The 15,460-nt window shown below is 47.8% G+C and overlaps 1 protein-coding gene across 1 annotated transcript; it reads right to left on the reverse strand.

Annotated features, from left to right (window-relative positions):
• Positions 1-1,056: 1,056 nt before the first annotated feature.
• On the reverse strand, positions 1,057-15,321 carry Fam161b (FAM161 centrosomal protein B). The gene is made up of 8 exons (XM_051149094.1): positions 15,171-15,321; positions 11,684-12,006; positions 10,107-10,657; positions 8,781-9,130; positions 7,925-8,052; positions 4,664-4,828; positions 3,122-3,221; positions 1,057-1,258 (listed from the first exon to the last, which is right to left on the reverse strand). Exons 1-8 carry the CDS (start codon positions 15,222-15,224, stop codon positions 1,112-1,114), a joined length of 1,818 nt encoding a protein of 605 aa, XP_051005051.1. The 5' UTR covers positions 15,225-15,321; the 3' UTR covers positions 1,057-1,111.
• Positions 15,322-15,460: the final 139 nt, after the last annotated feature.

Raw genomic sequence — 15,460 nt, forward strand, 5'->3', positions numbered from 1 at the left:
TCACTCGTCCCAGCGTATCATGCCAAGGATAAGGCCTGTACTTAAGGTTGCATATCTGCTGAGAAACATGTTTTATATCACACACAGTGTTCCTAAATGTTTAGTTGCAAAGATGCGAGGTGACTGGCTGCTGCTGAGAATGTGTTTGGTCTGGCTGTCCTGGTCCTTTGTTTCCTTATTGCTACCTATTCGCCTGCCTCTGCTCCCCTTAGACCCGCCCCACAGGCATGGGCTTCTACCTTGTTTTCTACCTGCTCCTAAGTGCCTAGTGCAAAACAAGAGCTTTTAACATGGGGCTGTACCTCTACCCTCAGCTCCACTTTGATCACTGCACCCCATTTCTGTTCAGTTCGGCTCTCTCGTTCCCTGACAGTAGCTATGACTGAACCTGCGTTCCTCTCTTTGTTGGCTGCTTGATGATTTGATGTGATAATGACAGTGAGCTGCTTGAACAAGCAGTATGGTTAGCTGTTCAAGCCGCTGCTCTTCCCGCTCCTGGGGTCTTCTAAATCCTGCCATGAATCTTGGATGCTGATGGTTTTTTGGTTTTGTTTTGTTTTAAAGATGTATTTATTATATATACAGTGTTTTGCCTGCATGCCAGAAGAGGGCACCAGATCTCATTATATATGGTTGTGAGGCACCATGTGGTTGCTGGGAATTGAACTCAGGACCTTTGGAAGAGCACTGGAGCAGCTAGTGCTCTCAACCTCTGAGCCATCCTCCAGCCCCAGATGCTGAGTTTTGTAGTTCCATGGATGCTGAAAACAAACAACTGAAAGGATGTGTAAGGTTTAAGAATGTTCTTAACATTTTCATTCCTTTATTTGGTAGAAATGGAATTTTAAAGAGAAAAACAGGAATTACTTAATAAAACTTGAGGTAACAACAGAACTCTGCTTTTCTCTCTTTGCCTTACAATACATCAGCTATGAAAGAGGTGATGCCAGGGAGTTAGCTATAAGAAGGAATGTCAGGCAAGCGGTTTCACCATCTCAATGTTGCTCATGCATGGCTGTGTGGTGAGTTGTTATTAAAGTACAGGACTGTAATGTCAAATAACTTCTGTAAGTTTCCTCTGAGTGGCATCACTGGCGTAACACCGCACCTCTTACCTAGGAGAATCCCTGACTTTGGCTTTCCCCTTGCATTGCAATGCCTGGGAGCCTTGACACTTGGTTTTCACGAACTCTTCCTCCAGGCCAGCCAGCCTCAGGGTGTCTCGATACCGCTGCTCTGCTTCTTTTCTGGCCAGTGCCTGTGGAGTGGAAGCTGACTTACTGTGGCAGTCTCACGACTTACAAGTCTGAGTTACCTGGGTAATCAGTCTTTATAATGCTGCCTCTCCACCATCCCCATCTTTAATGCTAGACAAAAGCTGGCATAGAAATTATTAGGAGTGGGCTGGAGAGATGGCTCAGTGGTTAAGAGCACCGCCTGCTCTTCCAAAGGTCCTGAGTTCAATTCCCAGCAACCACATGGTGGTTCATAACCATCTGTAATGTGACCTGATGCCCTCTTCTGGCCTGCAGGTGTACATGCAAGCAGAACACTGTATACGTAATAATAATGAATAAATCTTATAAAAAAAAAAAAAGAAAAATTACTAGGAGCGCTAGGCAGTGATGGCGCACGCCTGTAATCCCAGCACTTGGGGAGGCAGAGGCAGGCAGATTACTTTGAGTTCGAGGCCAGCCTGGTCTACAAAGTGAGTCCAGGACAGCCAAGGCTACACAGAGAAACCCTGTCTCAGAGAAAAAAAAAAAAAAAAAAAAAAAAAAGAGAGAAAGAGAAAAGAAAGAAAGAAATTACTAGGAGCCCTATTTTTTAGCCCTAGTGTGTAAAATGAGTGTCATGGCAGTCTTGTTCAAGTGCAGGCTTCCATTTGGTCTAGATGCAGCCTAGGCTTCCACATCTCTAACACTTGTAGGAGGTGTCAACTCCTAATGTGAGAGCCACACCATTGAGAAGCATCCAAACCTTCGTCAGGAAGACTGACATTCAAAACACTTAGCAGGAGGAGGGTGGTGTGCACAAAGACTATCTTGTTTTACATTTCTGAGATTAAAAACCAAGGGCTATTTTGTATTTTGTCCCAGAATATAGAAACATCTGTGGGGAAAGGAGTATGCTTACTCTACAAAAATGGACCTGAGGAGCTTGGCCTGAGTCAGTTCTAGAGGGGCCAGCACGGGGGAGGGGCACTGCAGGAGGAGCCGTGCCCGGAGGAATGCCGCACTCGGTCTGTGATGGAGCTGATGCCCACAGGGAACCACAGTGCCAGACACAGCACTGAACTGCCCGGAGACAGTCTTTCTGGATGCTCAAGGGCTACAGAGCTTCCTCAGGGAGAGCTCGACTGTGTCTACCTTCTCTTAAAGTCCAGAGAACGTTTTCAAATGGTTCTTTTAGCCTAAAAGCCACTTAATCGGGAAAGAGCCTTGTAGGGTGCTTCTAAGCACCCTGACATTTAAGGACCTATGTTTGGAGTAAAATGGCATTACTAAAGCAAGTTAGCCTTTCATCACTATAAGCAATGTAAAAGCTGGGTGTGGTGGCGCATGGCTACAATCCCAGCACAGGGGAGATTAAGGTAGAAGGATGGTGGGTTCAAGCTCAGCCTGGGCTCAATGAGTTAAGAGGTCGGCTAGAGCTATATAAAAATAAATAAATACATACAAATAAAAACCCAAAAGACCTTGTCTCAAATATCAGAAGTTTGAGTCCATGGTCCTTGGCCCTGCCACTTTGGATGTCTGGCAAGGCTGAACATCATGGAGGTGGAAGCTCATAGCAGAGGCTGTGCATGTCATGGTGGCCAGAAAGCAAAGAGAATGTCTGTGTGCTTGTGCCTTTTATTCCACCTGGACCCCTAGCCTATGAGATCATGCTGTCCGTATTCAGGGTGGGTCTTCCTTCCTTAGCTAATTCTTTCTGGAAACATCCTCACAGACACACACAAAAGTGTATTGTATTCACCTCAGTCACTCAGTACAATCAAAGCGAAAGATTAACCATCATGGAGATCAATTAAGAATATCAGAGATACATAATAAAGTCTCTTCACAATTTCTAAGAAACCTTTACCCAAGGCAGAAAAAAGTTGAGAGTCTGGGCTTACCTTGGTAACTTGTTCAAAGAGAAAGGGCCTTGTTTGTATTCTTTTCTTCATTTCCTCCAGTTCTTTCTTATATTCCTTTGTTCTTTTACGGTCATTTTTCCTGGAATAACAAGGTTTCTAGAAGCAACTTATTTTTTTCTTTTTTCTTTTCTTTTTTTTTAATATTTATTTATGTATGTATACATTGTTTTGCCTGCATGTACCCCTGCATGCCAGAAGAGGGCACCAGATCTCATTATAGATGGTTGTGAGCCACCATGTGGTTGCTGGGAATTGAACTCAGAACCTCAGAAAAGGCAAGTGGTGCCCTTAACTTCTGAGCCATCTCTCCAGCCCTGCCCACCTCCTTTTTTTTTTTTTTTTGGAGGGAGGGTTTGAGACAGGGTTTCTCTGTGTAGCCTTGGCTGTCCTGGACTCACTTTGTAGACCAGGCTGGCCTCAAACTCACAGAGATCCACCTGCCTTTGCCTCCCTAGTGCTCAGATGTAGGGGACAGGCTATATGGCCAATGTTCTTCCATCTTGTCAGAGCCTAGGTTCCTATTTCTCCAGCAGTCTGCCATTTACCAGAAACCAGCTGACCCTGTTGTGGTTCGGCAGTTAGACTAAAGGTAAGATTTAGACGGAGCCACCCTGTTGTAGTTTATCAGTTAGATTAGATAAAGATAGCAAAATATTCGGTGTGGCAGGACATTGTGACCTGCTTGGAATTCCTCGCATCTTGAGATAGCCTGCAGCTGGGTTGCCATAGCAATATGCTTCCCTGCCCCCTGCCTTATAAAAACTCTGTGAAATTTTTCAAGAAATGGGGCTTGATCAGAATCCAGACTTGCCCTCATTTCTTTGTGTCTCCTGTCCCCTCACTTGTCTGCCCCCTCCGCAGGCACCCACTGAAGACCCCGCAGTCTGCCCCCTCCGCAGGCACCCATTGAAGACCCCGCAGTCTGCCCCCTCCGCAGGCACCCATTGAAGACCCCGCAGTCTGCCCCCTCCGCAGGCACCCATTGAAGACCCCACAGTCTGAAACACTCAGATTAAAGGCGTACACCACCACCATCCAGCTGCAACCAGTCTTTTACAATCAGAAAACCCTTCATTTGTTCTGTTCCTATGTGTCTCTGTCTCTCTGTCTGTCTGTCTCTCTCTCCCTCCCTCCCTCTTCCTCTCTTTCCCTCTCTCTGTCCCCACATTTTCTTTCTCTCTATGTTCCCTCCCGAGTTTTCTGCCCCTTCCTGTCCTCTCTGCCCTCATGGTTCACTCGTTGCTTCTACCTTCACCCCTTCTCCAGGCCCTCACCCCTCCTTCCCCAATAACCTCCTTATACCAGAGAAGAAGAAGAAGGGTAAGAAGAATTAAAAGAAGAAGACACTTCATTCAAGTTAAGCAGAGACATTCCCATGTACACTGTGAATTCCTACTGTCTGCCAAAATCTGTGTTACTCTGATGACGTAGTTTACCCTGATGACTCCATTTTGCCATTTCAAAGCCAATAACGTGCTGGACCCTAAAACAGGCCCCCCTCTGAACACGGAGGACACTGACCGGTTCTCTTTAAGCTTCGCTTTGAACACCTCTTCCAGGCTTTTATGGGGATCCATGGCTCTTGCCCGCAAGGTCACTGATTTAGACATGGCTTGACAGTTCTTCTTGTGCATCTCCAACCACTGGGTGCTCTTGTCTGATTTGTCCTTTTTTTCAAGTGACAGTCTAAAGAAGAGAACAAAACCAGCAAATGACCTACCTGGATGCACTTATAAGCAGTCTTAGGAAAGCCAGTCAAGTGTTTTCTTTGTTAGTTTGTTTATATGTGTTTGGGGGGTATGTACATGTGTGTGTGCAGGAGCCCCAGGGGTACATTAGAGGGCACTGGGTCTGCTGAAGCTGGACTACAGGCTGTTGGGAGCCACCCAGTGTGGATGCTGGGGCCCATATTCAAGTCCTCTGCAGTACAGGCTCTTAACTACTGAGCCATCTGTCCAGCCCTTAAGATTTTCTATAAACTTGCCACAACCACGTTTTCAGAAAGAATGATTCTGGGGATGGGCATGGAGGCACACACCTGTAATCCCAGCACAGAACGATCAGATGTTCAGGGTGTCCCAGCTACATAGTGACTTTGATGTCAGCCTGGCCTACATGGAACCCCATCTCAAGGAACAAACAACTATTTTGGGATGGAGAGCAATGGCATATGATGTCTTTCCTGCCCTATGGGCCCTGTAATTTCCCACACAAGAGAAATCCATTCACTGAGCAGAACACACGGGATAAAATGGCCTACGTAGCCAGAATTCTCGTGTCTGGAGCAGTGCCAATAGCTACCATTTACTGACCTACCTCCCGGGAGCCAAAGACCATGACATCTCATGTCATTCTCACACGGCCCTGATGAGGGTGCCCTTCTTTCACACAACAGAGTCAGAAGGCATCTTCTTCACAGCGTCAACACATACAGGTATAGCCAAAACTATAGCCAGGACCCCTGTGCTATGACTTAGAGTCACAGCTCTTTAAGAGTACAAATCTCCATTTCCATAAAGATCTGGAACAGGCTTCCTTTAACAAAGACAATTTGGGTTCAACTTGGAGCACTCAGTTGTGTAATTATTGTACAGCTCTGTGGTGGGCTCTACCAGAAGACAAAATAATCCAGTCTTGGCACTTAGAAATAAATTTAACAGATCAGGAAGAAGGGCATAAAAACTTAGTCTGACTAGATGTCCAACTCCCTTCTGCTGGAAAGCAGATGTGATATTCTCTGTAGGTAGGCTGCCTCTCATTTGCAGGACCTTTTTCTGGGCCTTGGGATACTGATGTGCTTGGCCTAGGGTTAGAAGCTATGAAATCTGAGGGGCAGAGTATTTCTGCACCCTAAACAAATTCTTACAAGGTCTGAAGGGGCCAACGATGGTCCTGGGAGCCTCACAGGGGCACTGGGGTGTTAGTCCTTTCCTGGGCCTCAGCTTCATGATAGATCACAGCTCTTCCTGCTCATCTTAGGGTCCTGGCAGAGGACTTCCTACTGACTAAATGAGAAAGTACCACAGGTCAGCTGACCTGTTAAAGGAATCCACAGACAGCCCAGGTGTGCTGGCACACACCTTTAATCCTGGCAGGCAGGAGGCAGAGGCAGGAATTAAAGGCATGTGCAACTACTGCCCAGCTTTACAAACATTTTTTTTTTCTGGAAACTTCTTTCTCTCTAATCTTTGTGTGACTCGCTTTATCCTTTGGAAGGGCAGTTCTCACAGTGTGCATGTGGAATTAAGGGGTAACCTGCAAGAGGTCAGCAGGCTAGTCAGCAAGTACATTTATCCACTCGGCCATCTGGCTGGCCCCGCCTTATTTTTGAGACTGCGGCTACTCAGTGAATTTGGAACTCCCTACTGGCTAGGCAGGATGTCTAACAAGCTAGATGACTCGCCTCTCTCCGTCCACTGCTCACCGGATTTGCAAGAGCTGCCAGCACACTGACACTTTTCCTTGGAGGCTGGAGATCTGAACCCGGGTCATCGTGCTTGCAAAAGTAAAGACTTTTCCATCTGAGCCACCTCTCCAGGCCTTTCCTCCTTATTCTTATTCTTCATGTTTTGCCTTAGACAAAACACGTTCCAAAACACGTGAGACCCCCCCACCCTAGGCTTCCCTGTCTTGTCACAGTGCTGCACCTGTGCTACTCATTGTTGGCATGATGACTGTGCACAGCTCACCATTCAAATGCTGGTTTCTCTACCCCACTGTCTGCTGTCAATGGGACACTGCATTGTGATGTTTATTCTAAGTATCTTCTGTCTCAAGTTTGTGTAAACGGTTCACCATTTATTCTCTGCATTTCCAATAAAAGCTAACTAGCCAATGCTGAGCAATACAGAGACTAGGGCGGGACATCCTGGTCCAGTGAAGGGAAGAAAAAGAGCAGGAAGGACAAGAGGGATGCACATGGAGAGGACCAGGAAACACCAGGAGGAATGGGCCGGACCTAGGATGTGAGTAAAAAGCAAGTGTAAAGTGGGAAATCTGAACGGGGGGAAACTATCCTGGCTTGGAGGCTTAGGATGGAGGAATGGTTGTACAGCACTGTGCTCTAAGCTGATTAAATAGATCCTAGTCTCTCTGTCTGGTTATTTGGATATAAGGCTGGTTAAGGAGTAACTGCTGATTTATTAAAACAATAAATCAACATTAAATATAATAATCATGTAACAGCTCATAACACAGAGTAATCACCCTGAGAAACCCCGTATTTCAGACTGCATTGTAGGAACCAGGCCCGACTGGGTTGCCTGCCTGTCTTGCTGTTTCATGTCCTGCTTCTAGCAGCTTCCACGTCTGTGTTTATCTTGGTTAGCTAGTCGTGTTTACTGCTCTGAGAATGTGCCCCTCCCTTCCTCAAGACTTTTCCTCCTGTGTGCGATCACCTCTTGAGGGATTTCACCTGCGAGGAGGATTCCTGTTTGGCTGCCTATAAAGAAGGCTCTTTGGAATAATAAACCGCTGCCGCGGCTGCTGCTCTCTTAGCACAAAGGACCCGCTGTGTTATTGTGTGTGTGTGTGCATGAGTTAAATCCACAGTCCCTTGCCCTCGACTCGGTACCGTGGTGGCGCGGGCGGCACCACACTGCATATTTCACCAAGTTCTCCAGAACATCCCTTCCTTCACATGGTGTCTTGCACACAGTGAAAGAATTTGTCGGCTGACAGCACGTATTCCAGCCCCACCAAGAACTCCTTCGCCCCCTTGAGGTGTTTCTGGTATTTGGAGCCAAAACCTGTCATGAGCCCGCTGTGGCCCTTTTTACTCACCGGACAGCAGACTCCCTCTTCCTGGTGGCATCTGTAATGTGCACGGGGAGGGTGTTGGCCGAAAAGGACGCCAGACCACTTAGAGAACGGCTCCTGGGCAGGGGAGGGGCTGCTGGCTGAGGTGACTTCTGCGAGAAAGGAGGGCGGGCATTGGTGACACGTTAGAGTTTCTATCTTAATTAGGACTCCATTTTAGTGAAGGAGTCCTCTCTCCCCGGGGATAAGGTGACTGAGATCTTGTTTAGGTACAAGGCCACACTTGCATGTCAGGCCTAATGCTGTTTAATCAAGTGAGAAGAGCTCTTTGGAATTGTGTGATTACTTTTGTCAATCTGATGCACTCTCGATTTACTTGAGAAGAGGATCTCAGTGTGGAACTGTCTAGCTCAGGAAGGCCTGGGGCACGTCCATGGGAGACTGTGTGGTTATAATAAGCAAGGTGCTCTCTGCCGCTGACTGTGTATGAGTAGAGCCAGAGGGCTCATTAGCTCTTTGCTCTCGACTGTAAACAGGGCCAGCCTCTTCAGGCTCCTGCCCCTTGGACTTCCCAGCCACGGCAGACAGCACGAAACCATTTCTTCCTTCAGCTGCTCTGGCCAAGGTGTTTTATCCTAGCAACAGGAAGCAAAGCTAAGACAGACTGGGCTCTCAGACTAGCTAAGACATCCGTTTGCAAAGCCCATCTAGGGAGACATGAAAGGGTTGTTTTCAGTTTACAGAATGTAGATCTGTGTGTAACTGAGCAGGTGCTCAAAAAGTAAAAAAAAAAAAAAGTAAAAGTGTCAAGACAGCTGCTTCCCTTTGAGAGCTGGGCTTACTCTGGTGTGCTTCAGGCCTGAGCCTGCCTGATACTTACCTGGGTCCTTGTGCCCCCTCCCCCAGCACCATCAGCCTCACAGGACCGTGCAGTGTGGCACCGGTTGGCAGTCCTCAGCAGGAAGGGCTTGTTTCGGGTTGTCTCCCGGGTCTCCCTTCTCTTGGCAGCCTTTTTCTGGAAAGCCTTGTAGAGGCCCTCATAGTCAGGGACCGCAGAGTTCACCCGAGGCTGGAAGCCAAACTCAGTCTGGAGGAAGCTCAGCTTTTCTTCCTGGGTGCGGGTGGCAGTGCGGGGGGCCTGGCTCCCCGAGGTGCTGATAGGGGAAGAAGCCTTCTGGAGCATGTCCACGGCCCTCATCTGGATTCGCATTTTCCTGAGGAGCTCCGCTTCTGTGTAGGGACAGTAAAAGAGGTGGGGCAGCACAGCTGGAGAACCGCCTCAACCCCCTTTTTGAGACACACTCTCACTATGTAGCCCGGACTGGTCTCTGATTTGTCTGAGCCCTCCCTGCCTTGACCTCCTGAGTAGGTGGGATTACAGGCACAGGCAACTGCAAGTCTAAGCTTTCCCTCTTTTATTTATGTATATTTATATTTATTTTATTTTTTGTTTTTCGAGACAGGGTTTCTCTGTGTAGCCTTGGCTGTCCTGGACTCACTTTGTAGACCAGGCTGGCCTCGAACTCACAGCGATCGCCTGCCTCTGCCTCCCGAGTGCTGGGATTAAAGGCGTGCGCCACCATGCCCAGTTCCACTTTCCCTCTTTTAAACACTAACAGTAGTGTCCTAAAGCTGGTAGTAAATAATGTAAAACAAACAAACAAAGGTCATGACCCCTCTGTGGGTCACATATCAGATCTCCTGTATATTAGACATGTACATTATGATTCATAACAGTAGCAAAATTATGACGTAGCAGCGAAAGAATTTTATGGTGGGGGTGAGGGTGAGGGTGGTCACCGTATCATAAGGAACCATGTTAAAGGGTTGCAGGAAGGTTGAGATCCACCGGGGGATGGACCCAGCTCTTTCTGCTTGCCTGCACGGAGCATGCGTAATTTCCATATCGTATACTCCCTGAATCTTTTTTTTTTTTTTTTAAAGATTTATTATTTATTTATTATCATGTATACAGTGTTCTGCCTGCATGTACACCTGCAGGCCAGAAGAGGGCGTCAGATCACATTATATAGATGGTTGTGGGCCACCATGTGGTTGCTGGGAATTGAACTCAGAACCTCTGGAGGAGCAGTCGGTGCCCTTAACTTCTGAGCCATCTCTCCAGCCCCTACTCCCTGAATCTTGATCCTAAATCCCTGTAGTGCCTCCGGGGACCCCAGGCCAGAGGAGCCAAGAGTATCCTTACCCTGGAGTTTGTCACCAAGGGCTGGCTCCAGGATGGACTTGGGGATCCTTCTAGTGGCCTTCTTTGCGGGGACCTTGGTCTGAGCCACGGTAGCCGAGTCTCTCTGTGGAGCAGCTTCTTTTTGCTGCTCTTTCTTTTCCTGGAAGCTGAAGGGCTTCACAGAGGAGAGAAGCAGCTCCTTCCTCTTCTGGATGCCTGCACGCCTCCGCGCCTCTCTGCGCTCCATGAGCTCCTGGTAGAGGGGTAAGTAGACATGCGCGGGCACAGGCTGGGCCCGGAACTGCCGAAGGCACTCAGCCTCCTCCTGGGCCTGCCTCTGGGCCTGCAGCCTCTCCTGCTCAAAAGAGGCAGGCGAGGCCAGCCACTGGGCCTTCTTCCGGGCCTCACGCAAGGTCATGCGGAAGGGCTGAGGGACGGTGATGGAGGACGCCCAGGAGCAAACACTTCTGTGCTGGGAGGGAGGCCCAGAGTCGGAGGCTGGCCGCATCTGAGCCTTGGGAATGTCAGAGGGAAGGCTGGTCGCCGAGCTGCAGCGCCTTATGGAGCCATGCCTAGGGGAAGAAAGCAGTTTTGGGTATACACACAGCAGTTAGGAGGCCTGGCTCCTCCCTGGGCACCCTCCCCAGCCTCCCTCCCCAGCAGATCATAACCAAGAAGCTTCCTAGCCTTGATCCCAAAGCCCCGAAGGCTTCTACGTTCTTAACCTTACCAGCTGGGCTTCCCTTCTTGCCGTAGGCAATCCCAGCAGCCCACTGGGAACTACTAAGAATTAATGCAGGAATGGCCATTTTGCACTCTGATAACTGCATACAGGCTAGTGGGGTAGCAGAAGGCCGCAGGGTTGGAAGGATGAAATTCAGACTTTGAGGCTTTTGGATTTCCCATGTAGAGCGGCAAAAAATAATATCCACTTAAAAGGTTATTGGGAAGAGGGTACATATTAAATTTGATAAAGGCCAGTGTACTGTGACATGCTTGTATTCCAAACCTTGAGAAGTGTAACAGGGAAGTTCAGAATTTCAGGCTAGCCTGGACTACATGAGACTCTATCTCAGGGGAAAAAAAAAAAGATAAAGCATATATACGTTGACAGACTTGGCCACAGACAGTGAACTCTTGTCATTCTTGGAGGGAAAGATGTTTGGGAAGACATCCCTTTGGTCAGTTCCACTGCTTCTGTGTTGCCCAAAGTTATTTAGGGTCTCTGGGTAAGAATCAAAACTTGTGAGCTGGAGAGATGGCTCAGCAGTTAAGAGCACTGGCTGCTCTTCCAGAGGGTCTGAGTCACAGCATCACAGTAGCTCAGAGCAGTCTGTAATTCCAGTTCCAGGGATTCCAATGTTCTGTTCTCCATGGTTACCGGGCATGAACTTGGTACTCATACAATCAGGCAGAACACCCATAGGCATCAATTTAAAAAATAATAATACAAAAATAAAAAAGAGCACAACATGCAGTTGGATCCAAGAACTTAGATAAGCAGAGGTGGTCTCACAGAAGGAAAGGCAAGGGCCTGAGATATAGTGTGACTGGCCCAGAGTGCTGGGGTGTGGCAGCCACTGAGTGCAATGTCTTACCTACAAGATGGAGGGTCCTGGACCTGTGGCTTCCCCCTGCTCTTGTCTTGGAAGAAATTCTCCCAGCCTTCCTCATCTTCAGAGCTGCTCTGCTCACTGTCTGGGTCAGACTGGAAGAGAGTCTCCAACACAGCCCACCTGCCCTTCTGCTCTGGAGCCTGCAAGGGCTCCCAGGAACTCCCAGTGGAGTCGGCAGTAGAATCTGTCTCCTCCTCTGTACAGAGGAACTCATGGAGTTTGCCAGCTCTGGGCAAAACCAGCCCTTCTCCGGACAGCTCATCTTCTGGCTCAGTGTCTGAGGAGGAGGATTTGGGGGGAAATATCTAAAACAAAACAGAAATCAGTTGTGAGTTAAACTCTAATTCGACGGCTCTCAAAACAAGACTTTAACTTCGCTTTGAATGCCTCAGTATATCAGGGACTAAAAAGGAACAAGGGAAAATAAGATGCATGCTTCACTCAAAGGGCATCACATGACACGGCGTATGTACATGCCTGAGTATAGGCAGCAAGGTGGCAGAAGAGCTCATGCCAGTTCCCTTCTCCATTCAGAACAGAGAGCACTGAGTACCAATCGGAACCACATGTTCCGTTCTCAGTGCCCCAGGGATCCTGCCCACGACCTTGGCTCCACTCTGTTCCCAGGTTCACTTGGGATTTACATAACTGCTCCTCCTCCTATTCTTCTTCTTTTAAGACAGGGTTTCTCTGTGTCGCCTTGGCTGTCCTGGACTCTCTTTGTAGAACAGGTTGGCCTGGAACTCACGGAGATCTGCCTGCCTCTGCCTCCCGAGTGCTGGGATTACAGGTGTCCACCACTGTGCCCCACTCCATCTTCCTTTTGTTTTTCCATCAACACCCTTACTTTCCTTATATCCTAACCATGTTCCAATAATCAGGATTAACAGGAGAGATGACGTATCTAGATAAAAGAGCAACATGGCAAGTGGGACTCCCAACCAGCTTTTCAATCTTTAAAGGGCTAGCAGTGCATCTCAGTGGTTGAGCTCTGGCCTAGCGTGCTCAAGGAGGTCAAGGGTTGGCCTCGATCCCCAGCACTGTAAAGCAACAGTGTCAAGACTACATCCATCCATTCACATGTACAAGAAATGTAGGTTGGGTGCCTGGTGTGTCATGAGGCTTGTCCTCTAGTGAGAGCAGATGGAAAACACAAGACTGTAGCATGTGTGCCCTGGGAAAGCTTGTCTGCCAGGATGCATCAGAGGTCCCGGGGAATGCACCAATAACCAGGATTCAATCTGGCAACCTGTGGCACAACATCACAGACAGTTATAGCAAATGTGCAGGGATAGATTTTAACCACTGAGCCAACTCTCCAGCCTGCAGGGTTAGATTTTAGGATCAGCATCTTCTGACCCTGAGAGGAGGGATGTCGGAATAGGGATCAACTCTGGACAGGTGCTGTGATGAATGAGAACAGTCTAGTAAGGTGGGGGATTGTGCAGTTTTCTAGGATAAAGGTAAACACTTCATAAGGAAGCACATCACTTAGAAGAAAGCAGTGTTAATATCTGGTGTGTGTGTGTGTGTGTGTGTGAGAGAGAGAGATATCTTGCTTTTAGCCCTGGCCATATCTGTTAGGCTGAGTGCAGATGCTCTTTCACTCATGATGGGGTTATGTCCAGATAAATCCATTCTAAGTATTTTAGGTAAAATAGTATTTACCTAAAAAAGTATTTTAGGTAAAAATGCACTAATACATTAACCTAAAGAGCTTACTAACACAACACAGCGCACTTCCAGAATATCTCTTGTTCACTCTCCTGACTGTGAGACTCAGAAGTGCAAGTCATTGTCACTGTGTCACCAAAACAGGGTATCCCCTTGCTATTTAGAGAAAGACTGAAACCTGGGGCTGAGTATTTAGCTCTACAGTAGAACACTCACCTAGCAAGCACATGGTCCCCAGTACCACAAAAATAGGAAACGAAAGTTCAAGGTGTTGTTTCTATTGAGTGCACATTGCTTTTCAGCCAATGGAAAGCTGAAAGGTGACCTGAGCCACAGAAGTCAGGACCGTCTGTTTCAGGCTCATTTTGATGTTCTTAATTGAATCTTGTAGGGATAGGAAGCAGGCTAGGGTGGCTGCAGGACAGAGTCTGAGGTGTCCTTAGATGATTAGCTGCAATTGGAGCAGCCCATCTGGGTTAAAGGCATGCATGTGCTGTGCCCACAACTCTGCTGCTGAACAGCATGGGACCTGGAACAAAGTCCCCTCCTTCCCTTCTTCTCTCCCTCTCTCTGTGGTGACAGGGTCACAGGTGACCTTGGGCTCTTGATTCTTCTGTTTTCCTCTCAAGCTCTTGGGATTACAGGTCTGAGCCACAATGCTGGCTCTTAAACAAAAACGAAAACAACAACTATTGAAACACAATGTCTGGCATTACAGCCCAACTATTCAGAGTGTATACTGCACTGGTTCCTAATATAGTCAGAGTCTCATATACTCTCACAGTATAATTCAGAACTTTTTCATAATTCCCCTAGGTTAGTGCCTCTCAACCTTCCTAACGCTGCAACCCTTTAATATACTTCCTCAGCTGGGCATGGTGGCGCACGCCTTTAATCCTAGCACTTGGGAGGCAGAGGCTGGCAGATCTCTGTGAGTTCGAGGCCAGCCTGGTCTACAAAGTGAGTCCAGACCAACCAAGGCTACCTACACAGAGAAACCCTGTCTCGAAAAAACAAAACAAAACAACTATATATATAAATTTCCTCAGTTGTGGTGACCTCCAACCGTAAAGTTAATTTCGTTGCTATTTCATAATTGTAATTTTTCTACTGTTACAAATCATAATGGAAAGGTCTGATATGCACGATGATGGTGGTCTTAGGCAACCACAAAGGGGTCCCAGTTCACAGGTTGAGAACTGCTGCCCTATAGAACCACTATAGCCCTTAGTGGTCATTAATTTCTTTTAACCGTCCCACATTGTCCTCTCACCCTGCCAGCCCTAAGCAACTACCGGTCTACTTTCTGTCTTTATAGATTTGGAGGCAAATTGCTTAACCTATCAGTTTTCTTTTCTAGAAAATGGGGTTGAGAGGCTACACACACAGTTTAATGAATTTTAGTATATTCGAAAAGCTGAGCATTTATAACTACCATAAGTTTTGGTACATTTTTCCTTACTCTAAAACAATTACAAAACCCTTGGAAGCCTTTAGAAGTCTGTTTCTCCCCACCTCCTCAGGCCCAGGCAGCCACTCGCTCACTGGACTTGCCTTTTCTGGATAATCATATGTAGGTGGAGATCACTTTAGTATTTTCAAGGTTAACTCGTGGTTTGTCACTGCTATGCTCCCCAATGTCAGAGACAGATTTTCTCAACGTCTAAGCGCTGTCTATTTTAATTCCACGCCCTTCGGTGACACGCCCCTGACTCTGTCTCCACGGCAACGCCAAACATTTTCCTCTCTTGAGGATTCCTGTCTGAGTATCCTGCTTCCTCCTTTCTCCGCTCACCTCACGGCTCCGCTGGGCGCACTCGGGGGCTCCCGAAGACTGCCCCACAGTCATCTTCCTAACCAGCGGCAGAAGAGAAACAAAGGTGACAGAGGGGATATCTGCCTGGGACTGCCGGCCACGCCCCTTCACAGCCTTAGCTTCGGATTGGCTTCCAGTGTCCAGTTTGTTCCGCCCAAGGAGGCAAGAGGCACTTTGTGATTGGCTTAGCATTTTATTTCCGATTCCGTAGACGGGGCTGAAGTAGCACAGAACTGACCGACTCCCTACCCTGGAAGCACATTCGGGGC

The sequence above is a fragment of the Acomys russatus genome, chromosome 1 (assembly GCF_903995435.1).
Source record: "Acomys russatus chromosome 1, mAcoRus1.1, whole genome shotgun sequence".
NCBI classification, from domain to species: domain Eukaryota; kingdom Metazoa; phylum Chordata; class Mammalia; order Rodentia; family Muridae; genus Acomys; species Acomys russatus.

What these genes read in the sequence shown, in the direction of transcription:
- Fam161b (XM_051149094.1), bottom strand. Translation starts at nt 15,224, where the DNA reads ATGACTGTGGGGCAGTCTTCGGGAGCCCCCGAGTGCGCCCAGCGGAGC. An exon ending in CCTTGGTGACAAACTCCAGG is followed by an intron (nt 9,131 to 10,106) that starts GTAAGGATACTC and finishes GTCCCTACACAG; the next exon opens with AAGCGGAGCTCCTCAGGAAA. An exon ending in GCGAAGCTTAAAGAGAACCG is followed by an intron (nt 3,222 to 4,663) that starts GTCAGTGTCCTC and finishes TTGTTATTCCAG; the next exon opens with GAAAAATGACCGTAAAAGAA.